Source organism: Alexandromys fortis, unplaced genomic scaffold (genome assembly GCF_014885135.2).
Source record: "Alexandromys fortis isolate MF-2015 unplaced genomic scaffold, M_Fortis_MF-2015_v1.1 scaffold_11, whole genome shotgun sequence".
Taxonomy (NCBI): Eukaryota; Metazoa; Chordata; class Mammalia; order Rodentia; family Cricetidae; genus Alexandromys; species Alexandromys fortis.
Window position 1 is genome coordinate 1,562,444 of NW_026067912.1, and position 11,653 is coordinate 1,574,096.

The following is an 11,653-nucleotide window of genomic DNA, read 5'->3' on the forward strand; positions in this document are numbered from 1 at the left end:
AATAGATAGTAATCAAACCAGTATAGGAATACCAAAGTGACCATTGTACAAAAACCAAAGGGCTGGGAAACTGAAGAGCTTTGGAAGCTATTTACAGATGATGACTGATTCTGCATCGTGATAATTCCCACAAATGGGACAACATTCTTTGAGATTGATGTCAGAAATGCCTTCATGACAATAGTGAAGGTTTCCTATCTCACATATGAAAACGTCTGTCTTTCCCTCCATTTTGGGTCAGCTAATGTAAAGATGGTATTGGGATACTGCAGAAAAGGGTAACTGCCAAGTTTGGTTCTGAATCTTAAGTAGTAAATATATTTTCCAGGTAAGTCTCAATTTGCAAAAGGTATACACTAGTAACTCAACTTTGGGATAATGAATGATACAAGTTTGTCAGGTGATTCTTTAGGAAGACTAGCAAAGACTGCAGATATATGTCCTAAAGGCAGATGGCTGTGATTTTAGCTTAGACTACTTTCCAGGTCTGTTACCTCAGAAATGCACCAGACTTATGTAGCTCATTTTCTTATTAAAATATTAAAACTATGGGAGCAGGGAGGGAGGGGTGGGATGGTCAAAATGGTACTTTTAATAAGATTTATTTTAAAAGATTAAAAAGAATCTGTGTGCCTGAAGTTGACAGAGGCTAGAAGAGTGTCTGATCCCCTAAAACTGGAGTTGCAGATGTTGACCCGCCACGTAGGTGCTGGGAATGGACTCAGGTCCTCTGCAAGAGCAAGTACTCTTAACTGCAGAGACATCTCTTCAGGTTCCCACAAAAATATTCTTAAAAAGGGAGGGAGGGATGGAGGGAAGGATGGAGGGGAGGGGAGGGGAGGAGAGGGGAGGGGAGGGGAGGGAAGGGAAGGGAAGGGAAGGGAAGGGAAGGGGAAAGGACAAACTTGAACATTGACGGTCACTTACTTGGTACATAATAACCTTTATTACTAGAAATGTCCTGATTTAAAGGACAGTCTAACAAATATCAAGTTAGCAAATTCATTCAAAAACATTTATTAAGTGTTCACTGCACATCATGAAGTTCTAGCATTTGGGCAATAAAGAGAACAGGAACTAAAATAGACAACTACACACAAACAGAAGAAGGCAGGCACAGGGATGCTGTTTGCGTGCAGGTTATGAAATACAGAAGCCCAGGGCAGCAATGAGACACGAGGTCAGAGGGAGAGCCTGATCACAGAGGTGAGATAAGAAGCCACTGAAGAATTCCTAGCAGAACTAGCTGGTATTTTTGCTTTTAAGATATGTCTATGCGACGTAGTACAGAAGTCCGGGAATCTGTGATCCTCCTGCCTTAGGCTCCTTAGCACAGGGTCACAGGAGTGCTGCACCATGTGCAGCGCTGAGTGTCCTGCCGCTCTAAGGAGGGCCCTATAAACTATGTTTATTACTGTATGTGTGCAGGATGTGTGTGTTAGAGTACACACCACAGTACACGTGTGGAGGTCAGAGCACAACGTTTTGGGGTCAGTTCTTGCTTTCCACCTTTACGTGGGTTTCACAGATCAAACTCAGGGCTCCAGACTTGTATAGCAAATGCCTTTACTAACTCAAATCACTAAACCATCACACCAGCCCTGTTACAAACTTTTATTTGCCTTCGTGATAAATGCGCTACCTGCCAAAAGTCCATGCAGCACCAAATATAACCATGAGCCAAACATGCCAAACAAAGAATATGAAATGCAAGTAGCACATGACTTTGTCTAAACAACTTCATGTCACCTAAAAAAGACAAATATGGATGGTAGCAGAAAGCTGAGGTAGGAGGAACACAACAAAAATCCATGTCAAAAGATATTCTAAAATAATTAGTTATTAGATTTTGAAGTGAAAAACAAAACCTATTGTTATTGTCAGACTCTAAGAACTGTCTGTATTTAACAAATCATTAGTCGAATCTACTCAAAAGCAGCTATATCTGGGAACCAGCACGGGAATGTGCTCTATTACTTTTCCTGTACTCACTCAACTTTCAGAAAAGCCCCAGTGAGTTTTAAAAGACTTCGTTACGGAGCTAGGAAGCCCTTTCTCTACTCATTCACTGTCAAGTGATCATGTACCGGGAGTGGAGAGAAGCCTCAAAACTACTTAGAGCTCTTGCAAAGAATCACAGTTGGTTCCCAGCATCCCATCAGGTCACAAATACCTGTAATTTTAGTTCAAGGAACCCAATGCCCTCTGACCTCTAAGTGCCCATAAATTCACGTGAACACCAGATTCAGATAAATAAAAATTAAATCTTTAAAAGAAAGAAACTGTGTATTTGTTATCACATATTTGAGTGATATCTTACGGTCCAGTTTAAGGATGAAATGCCGGCTTCCATTGGCATTCATAAAATCTTTTCATGTTTTAGATAAAATGTTTTACAGTGGCAATATTTTTTAAATCTCAGGGAAATACAAAACAAGCTAAACGGCACCGTGGAAGTGGCAGGTGGAAACTGCAATATGTCTTTCCAAACACTTCAGTCCTCAATATGTCTTTTGAAAGAATATTCTGCAATACGCTTCACAATATTCAAGTAAAAGCATCCATGAGTTGGTAAAAATAACACAGCGTATGCACAGCAATGTTTAAGACAAAAGGCTGAGCATGGAGGCCCACACCTATAACGCCAGCAATCAGGATGGAGGGAAGCTGAGACAAAAAGAATGAGAGTTAAAGGTCACCCTGTAGGACACAGCAAGTCCTTGTCTAGTGAGAACTTCTTAGGAATAAAAATAAAAATAAAACCCAAACAACAAAGAGTGCCTACTGAGGGGCTGGAGAGATGGCTAGTGGTTAAGAGCACTCGCTGCTCTTGCAGAGGACCTGATTTGGTTCCCAGCATCCACATGGCAGTTCATAATAGTCTGTAAGTCCAGTTCTAGAGAATCTGCCTCCTCCTTCTGGCCTCCACAGGAACTGTATATGAGCAGTGCACACACATATATGCAAACACTCATACACATAAGATAAAAAGAAACACATCTTTCTAAAAAGCCCACTGTAAACAATGAGCTCATCATTAGGACACAGATCTACACACTACACTAGTAAATAATCTACTGCATCTTTATTCTCTCACTGTACTCCATTTCCTCAGTGCTACTGACTACTATCACAAAACAGGAACAACAGATTTCCCAAGAAGGTACTAGATATCAAGGTATTTTTTAAAAGGTTTCATATGTAACACCCATGAGCCTATAAAACATGCAAGCATGTCTTAGATTACAGTTGGGAAGTCATAGGCACTGCTCTAACACTCACAGCTACAGCTACTGTTTCTCATTAGTGGCGCCGAGTTTCAATCCATGTTTTACCTCTGATCCACTAGTGGTGTCCAGATTCAGTAAGCACTAACTAGAGACAGCTGAATGTGGTGGGAAGCGTGTTTGGCTAGCAAAGATCAATGAAGTAGGCAAACCAAAGAAAGCTCAAAGGAAGTGACAAGAGCATGTAGTTCTAGAAAGTTAAATCACATGTAACTGGGAGTAAAAGGCAGTAACTCTACACAAGAATCAGCAGAAGTCAGAAAAATGAACTTCTAAGCCAGGTGGTGGTGACACATGCCTTTCAGCACTTGGGAGGCAGAGATAGGTGGATGGATCTCTGCAAGTTTGGGGCCAGACTGGTCTACAGAGTGAGTTCTGGGACAGGCTCCAAAACTACAGAGAAACCCTGTCTCAAAAAACAAAACAAAACAAACAAAAACCAAACTTCTAAACCAGGAAGGAAGCTGTCTTGCTTCCTCAGACTGGAGCTTAAATTTACCAAGATGTCATAATTGTCATATCTTTAGGTAATACAGTGGACGATGAGGGTAGAATTTGCAAAATCCAGACTGAGGAGAAATGCAAATAACCCAGGCTCTCCAATAAACAAACAACTAGGGAGACATTTAGGACTAAAAGATGGAGTTTGACTTACAGGATAAGAGAATCAAGGGAAGACTGGCATGTCAGGCAGTATTACAGGCGAAGCAGGGAAAACTAACATATCTTCCAATCAGAACATTGGAAACAAATGACGGGGCTGGGGTGGGGCTCAGAGGTTCAAAATGCTGGCTCTGTAGAGGACCAGGCTTTGGTCTCCAGCACCTGCATGGTAAGGCTCACACTGACTATAATTCCAGCTGCAGGGATCCAACATCCTCTTCTGGTCTTCATGGGTAATGCACTCACCCCCACTCCACACGCATACACAATTAAAAACAAAATGGCTAGGTATGGTGGCAAATTCCAAGCCAGTGAAGGCTATATAACCAGACTTTGTCTCAAAAAAAAACAAAAACAAAACAAACAAACCCAAACTAAACAAGGAAATAAAAAAAGAATCATGAAGAAATTAAGAAATACAGGTCCAGACATTTGATACCAAGGAATCACTGAGGATGACAATGGTATTGTGGTCATGATTGAAATCAATGACTCCTAGCTGACTACAGGGACTCACACCTTAATCCCAGCATCTGGGCACTCAATCAGGAAGGCTGCTCCAGGCTAGAGGCCAGTCTGAGCTGCACAGGGAGTTCTAGGGCAGCCAGCGCCACTGGCAAGACCCTGTCTCAAACCAACCAACACACACACACACACACACACACACACACACACACACACCACACACACAAATAAATAAGATAATGCCTCACCTTTTAGAAACTGATTCATTTATAGAATAGACAAATTGATATGGTATCTGGGATTTGCTCCAAAATGCCACCGTAGGCTACACAAAGACTGTGTTCCACCTAGTTGCCCCCCAAAAGAAAGCAGGCATACCTGTATGTAGGCAGCATAAAGAACATTTAAAATCTTCTAGAAGCTGGGTGGTTGTGGGACACGCCTTTAATCCCAGCACTCGGGAGGCAGAGGCAGGTGGATCTCTATGAGTTTGAGGCCAGCCTGGTTCCAGGACAGGCTCCAAGGCTACACAGAGAAATTCTGTCTCAAAAAAACAAAAACGAACAAAAGTCTTCTAGAAGCTTTACCTACTTTCATATCTAGATCTTTTATGCTGGCACTTATTTTCAGTTTTTATCACACCAATTTCAAATACAGCTTCCTAAATACTAGGCTCTTTACCAACTAAGCTGCATCTCCAGCCCCACTTTTCTTTTTCTTAAAGAAATTATTAAATGTCATAAAGGAGTATGAAAAATAATATAGAAGTGTACACACACACAACTGTGAAGCCATATTGTATAAAGTAGGAATATGACTAGTTAGTGTTGCTTACAACGAAGATGGCAAGTACCTTTCATGGCCATATTGGGAAACACATAAAAGCTACCTGCAAACTAAAACTGAAGTGCACACCAAAAGGTACGGGCAGGCCAAGGCTGTTAGGAGGCACCCTGGGAGCAGTACTGAACTCACTAACTTAAGCTCCCGAAATTACCCAACGAAATGCTGGCAGGAGGGAAACTACCTCATCTTTCTCTGGAGTTACATTCTCAATACCTACTTGTGTCCTGTTACCAGGAGAAAAGAAGGATAATTAATTCATTGTCTCGGTGGCAACAATCCTCCACAACTGGTTCAGAGCAGTTGTTCTCGGAAGATCAGAGCTGACAAGCACCTTCTCATCTTTGATGCCAAGTTCCAAGAACTGAATAAAGGCTTACTGGCAAGATGGAGATAAACAAGAGTGGGGGGATGAGAGAAAAGCAAAGGAAGAGTCTTCCCATTGCAGTGGATTGCAGCAAAGTGCCCTGCCAAGTATGGGCCACACTGCACGAGTTCCACAGGGCTGATCTAAGACAACGAATGCACACTCTGTTCAAACAACTGAAGAGCTAAGTTTCAGCATGGAGTCAGTCAGACTCCAACAGCAGTGCACACAGCTCTATCACATTAGCTAAACACCCAGGAACTAAAAACAAGTAATGTATGGCAAGGAAAATAACTAAAGGGGATCTATAATTGAGAGACCAACTTAAAACCAACTATCCACTACAGATGCCTTGACCTTAAACAGCCAGAGCTGTTTAAACAACTGTGCTAAGAAAGGGCTGCTGGAGGAATACATGGCTCCCTGTAAGGAAAGAGAAGGGCTGGCTGGCTTGCAGAGCCAGCAGCAGCTTCTCTGGACTAGACCATGCATGTCACTTTTGCCACATTCCCCAAATTCCCAGAGAAAAATGCTACAGAGCTACAGAACTTCCAATTAATACCTTGTGTGGGATTACAGATTATAAATGTATTCAATTTATTACAGTTTTGAATTCGGGTCAGAGATAACAACGCCTAGCTAGCTGCAGCTGGAAGTTTCTTCACTTATCCTTTCCTGCCACAGTTGGCCTTGAGAGCAACTGGACAAGACAGGGGAAATGGGTGCCCTCAGCACTGGCTGGCCTATGGAGCCTTCTTTGCTTTCCGGATGTTTTATAATGTTCTGCTCTAGACCCATTTCATACCACCCGGAGGGGTAACCACAGAGGGCACTATACCCTGACTTCGCAGAAGGAGGCTTCAGGCTACCATGAGTTTGTGTTTAAAGCCCCTCATTACTTTTGAGTACTGCCTTGGCACAGACGCCAAGGGCTGCTCTGGGAAACGGAAACATTCAGAAAACATATATTTATCTTGTGGAATTAAGTCATATTTGCTAGTGGGTATACGCTAAAAGTATTAAGTTTTCCTGAGTCATGAGCCCTACTTATTGATTGCTTCAAACATTTAAATGTAACATTTATTGGTCATCTTTTTTGGCTATACTTTGAAGTACCCAGGACTTCCACATATCAGGTAAGCACTCTACCAGTGAGCCATATATCCCTCATTCTCACTCCCTTTTTAAACCCAGGACAGAGTCTCCCTTAGCCCAGCAGTCCTCAAAGGGGCTATGTAGCAGAGAATAACCCAAAACTTCTGATCTTGTTTCTACTGCCAAAGTGTTGGGATTACGGGTATGTGCCGCCATCCATAGCTTTTAGTACTGGCCCCAGTACTGGGACTGAACCAAGCAAGAGCTCAATCACGGAGTTATAGCCTCAACCTTTGATTACCATTAAATTAAAAAAAAAAATCATTGTTAGCTCTGTGTGTGTTTGTGTGTCAGTGTGTGTGTGAGGGGGGGCAGTCATGACGGCCGAGGCTTCATATTACTTGAAACTGGAGTTTCAGGTGGTTGTAAGCTGCCTGATATAGTGGCTGGGAAATTATATTCTGATCCTCCAGAAGTGCAATACATACTCTTAATAGACAAGTCATCTTTTCAGGCCTCTTTAATTGCTATTAAAATAATAAAGATAACAATAATGATAATAATAATAAAAAAACACTCTTTTCAAACTAAATTGTTTCTGGAGGACCATGATTTTCCAAAACTTGGTTGCTTATGTGAAATACTAGTTCTATTGTTTCCTTGATGGGAATTTATCTCATCATGTACCCAATAAATCTGAAGTCACACCTAGCCCGTGGCCACCATTTTACAAATAAGAAATTCAAAGTTGGAGTCATTCTGCCTTAAACTACAAACATGGCTGGCTAGAGGCAGAACCTGAACTCTTTATTCCTATCACAGTCTGACAGTCTGGCTACAGAACGGCCATATTAGTCACCTGGCCATTTCCTCCTCATAATCTCATCCCCCTACTAAACCAATCAGCCATTTCAAGGATGCGATCCCCCTCCATCATGGTTTTCTAAGCATACAGTATAACAGTACTGTACAATGGGTCTGTACAATGCTTATATTTTAAAGAATTTTTCTTTCCTGCCAGATAAAGACAAAAATCAAATGCTGAGCACTCATAAGTAAAACTGCCTCCTGTTTTAGCTTCAGTGTGTCTGTCGGGTGCACACAGAACTTTGGAAAAGTTCTTGGCGGCAGCATTCTTACACATCCTTGAGTAAGCTGGCTCAAGGCTGGACTCCACAGGGGGCAGAAATAAGAAAGGAGGCATGTTTCACTGTCCCTTCAGACTCTGCAGTAGCACACATTCGGTGGGGGTGGGTGGTGAGTTTCTTAGTTTTCTTCAGCTACCCTCTGACTTAGAAGCAGAGGTAGGGTAGTTTTCTTAAGACTTCTTACAACTTAGAAACTACGTTGGTATTCTACTTCTTATGTGATACCCTGAAAACACCCAAGGATTCGGAAAAGAAATGATTTTTCTCTTTGGTTAAACCAAAACAGAGTTTACAAAGAGTGGAATGGCCCCATATAAATTTCTGAAAACTTAGTGGAAAAATGAACGATAAAACCACTAAAGGAAAATCTTTTCAGACTTGCAGCTTCTCTGTGTGGTTTATCTCACTTCAAAGTCGCAAAAGTGTGCTCTTTCAGAAGCACACTGACATGAACACGTTTTGTTATTAAGACTCCTATGAAATGGAAGCCCTCGGCTCTTCATTTTCACAGCTTAACAGGGCCATATTTATCTCGACTCTGAACCAGGGAAGACAAGACTACAACACGGTTGTGATAAGAACCCAGCTCTTTCGGATCTGAAAAACGGTACTCTTTAAGCATTGGACCAACTTCTTAGGGCGCGAGGCAAAATTTGCACTGTCCAACTCTGGTTCCATCTGAAACATTATCCAAGTCGCTGCAAAATATGCTGCTTTCTGGAGTCAAGAAGAGCTTCTTCACTTCCTGGTTTTCAGTTAGGAGAGTGGCTCAAGAACCAACTGTTTTCTTACCACACTTATTGCATAATCGCAAAAACCCAAAAGGAAGAGGACTGGTTAAATATTTTAAACTTTTATTTCCTGGTGACCTAGAAGACCTGTTAAATTCGATATGCTCAACCTAAGGGTTAAGGGTTCCTCAGTATACTAGGGTCACTGGAGTTATTTCGGTCTGAAAGGCGTTAAAAGCAGGTCAACAGGATACACAAACTTGGTTGTTGGTTTGTTTTTTTTTTTCCCCGTCCTTTAGAGAAATTCTTATTGGAACGATGTCTTAATGAAAACGAATGGAACAAGCGACCCACTCAAAACTAAGAGTAGTGGGTGGGAACGTTAGAGGGAAACGATCGTGAAAAGTTGTCTGGTCATCTGCTTTCACTCAGGGTGAGAAACCTGAAGGGCGAGTCTCCAGCAACTCCAGCCTGGCCACAATGACCACTTGTTACACCTCCCACCCACTGCACTGCAGGTTCACTAGAAATTAAAAGGACTCCAACAAGCTAAAGGGCTTACCCGGCCAGGCCTAAGGGGTCTCCGGGTTATACCCCGAGTGGGACGGTGGGCGGGTGCACTGCGTCCCCTCGCCCCCAAGCCCGGCCTGGTGTCCAGGAGGCCAAACTCCAACCAGGCTGGGTACGATCAAAGCATTCGCCTGCCAGGCGAGGGGTGGGGACGCGGTGAGGACGTCCCGGGGAGCAGGGATGAGAACGGGGGAAGGGGGTTCTGCACCACCGGAGGCTCAGGGACCGAGGCCCAGGCCCGCAGCGGCCGCCGCCATCACCAGGCCGCGGGGCGGGGGGGCGTGCCGCGCGCCCCCGCGCGCCGGACCACCGTGCGCACGCTCCCCGCCCCCGGCGCGGCCCCGGCCGCAACTGCCCCCCGATACTCACGCTTTGTCCACCAGCTCCCGCACTTTCCACATGTTCAGCATCGCGCCCCGCGCGGCCCGGCCCGCTGCCGCCTGCCGCCGTACCCCACGGACCCCGGGACGCCTCCGCGCCGGGGCTGGTCCAGGCCCGGGTCGCCGCCGCCACCCACCGCCGCGAACTCTCCCTCGCTGGAGCTCCTTCTCCCGGCCACAGCCACGGCGCCTCCGGTGACACGTCGAGACGCGGCCGTACCGGCGCTGCGTGGGGCGGAAGTGGCCGGCTTTCCGCCCGCGCCGCGCGCCGCACGCCGGGAATTGTAGTCTGCGTCCTGCGCTCTTGAAGCGCCGGCGGACTAAGGTCGCCACGGTTGGGGACTTCGGACCGAACCTCCAGGTGATTGCCATCCCAGTGACGGTTGCAAGACTTAAGCTCACCTTCTTCAGATGCACAGCGTGGCTGCTAAGCTTGATTATACGGGTGTGATTGGCGTGCGTGTTCTTCCTTTACGCACGTGTCTCTGCACTTACTTCCAAACATCTAGGTATCTATACATCACTAAGCCTGGAGCTTCCAGCTCTGATTAGTTAAGAGTTTTTTTTGCTAAATCCTTTCTCATTCTAATTCTATGATACAATGATTTTATATGTAGACAGTTACTTGGTAACTTCGCTGGATGCATTGTTACAAGCCTTAAAAACTCAGCTCACTATCGTTGGGAAACCAGAAAGCCAGCACTAAATATACGCAACATACCTATATGTATTTATGTGATACACCCAAGAACTTCGTAGTTTTAATTTCTAAAAGCACACATACACTCTGCTCTCTGAGATCTGCTAAAATAATCGTCACTGATCACGTTTCTACTTATTTATGTCCGTCAAAGCAGCTGAGAAAACTTGACAGAACCTTAAGTTTCATTTTAGGCAACTCCTTGAACTCACAGAAAGCCACCTGCCTCTGCCTCCCCGGGGCTGGGATTAAAGGAGTGCATCACCACCGTCCAGCGACTCCTTAAATTTTATAGGTTTTGGCCGCTCTGATGGCACACTGCACTTGGGAGGCAGTGACAGAGGCTTCTCGATGAGTTCGAGGACAGTCTGGTTAACATAGGAAGTACTAGGTCAGCCAGAGTTACACAATAACACCTTGTTTTTCCTCGAGAAAAAAAAAAACCCTACAACTTAGCAAAAGAGCAGTGGATAAATATGTTACAAGATTCTCTTGAGTAAGTGAACACATCTGAGCTATGTTCGAGTCCAAGCCTGAGCTTGAATAAATAAAGACTCTTTGCTTTTGTGTATGGAAAAAAGACCTTGTTTTCAAGATTATAATTTTAAAAATTAATTAAATATTTATAGAAATATTTAAACATTAGATAAAATAATGATTCTTTTTTTTTTTTACTTTAAAAACTCTGCCACTTTTGCTGAGCATCTTCAGGATGGCACAAGCGAAGACTGCGGCTGGGGCTCCAGTTCCCTGGAAGCTAAAAGGTCCTTGGAGGAGGGACATAACAATCAAAAACCATTTAATTAGAGAAGAAATGCTTGTTGAAATAAAGAACAATGTTACAGACAATGGTGTCAGAGGAAAATAACATGAGAGAATATTTAGGGCTCTTTGAGGAGATGGAAAGTAAGCTTAAACTGGACCGACACAAAGGAACTAGCTGTAAGAAGATCAAGAGAAGAACTATTGGGGGAGGGAACACACGCAAACACACACACCCACACCCACACACCCTTAACATTCACAATGGAGGGGGAAACGGTGGCTGTAAGTAGCAAGGGTCCCAGGCCCTCCGATTCCAGATCCGTCAGCCCTGACCGCTGTTCAGTCTGCATTTACTTAGTCATTGGAAGCAGCTCTGAAAGTGCTCCAGTAAGGCCCTGAAAAAGAGCAAACTGAACCGAGAAGTACGGAGAGCAGAAATCAAGCTACAGCTGGCTCACATATTCCGTAAGACACGGCCCTGGAGATCACACTAATTAAGTTGGAGTGTTAGGTTGGGAAGGGAGGCAGACAGACAGGTACAGAGGCAATCTTTCAAAAGCAATGTTTACTTTCCCGGTTGTAAGTATTGTCCAGCCCAAAGTTCAAAGGATGGAATGCGGCCAGGGCAGATGAGAAAAA

General features: G+C 44.1%; 1 protein-coding gene across 2 annotated transcripts in view; it reads right to left on the reverse strand.

Moving 5' to 3' along the window:
- The window catches only part of Clint1 (clathrin interactor 1), a 56,077-nt gene extending 46,299 nt beyond the window's left edge, over positions 1-9,778 (reverse strand). Inside the window, exon 1 of one of the 2 annotated variants that reach the window (XM_050138536.1) lies at positions 9,539-9,778. In XM_050138536.1, the coding sequence (XP_049994493.1) occupies positions 9,539-9,579 (41 nt within the window). In that variant the 5' untranslated portion in view covers positions 9,580-9,778. The remainder of the gene's footprint in view (positions 1-9,538) is intronic. The other variant, XM_050138537.1, reaches the window with a different exon arrangement.
- Between the last annotated feature and the right edge of the window lie 1,875 nt (positions 9,779-11,653).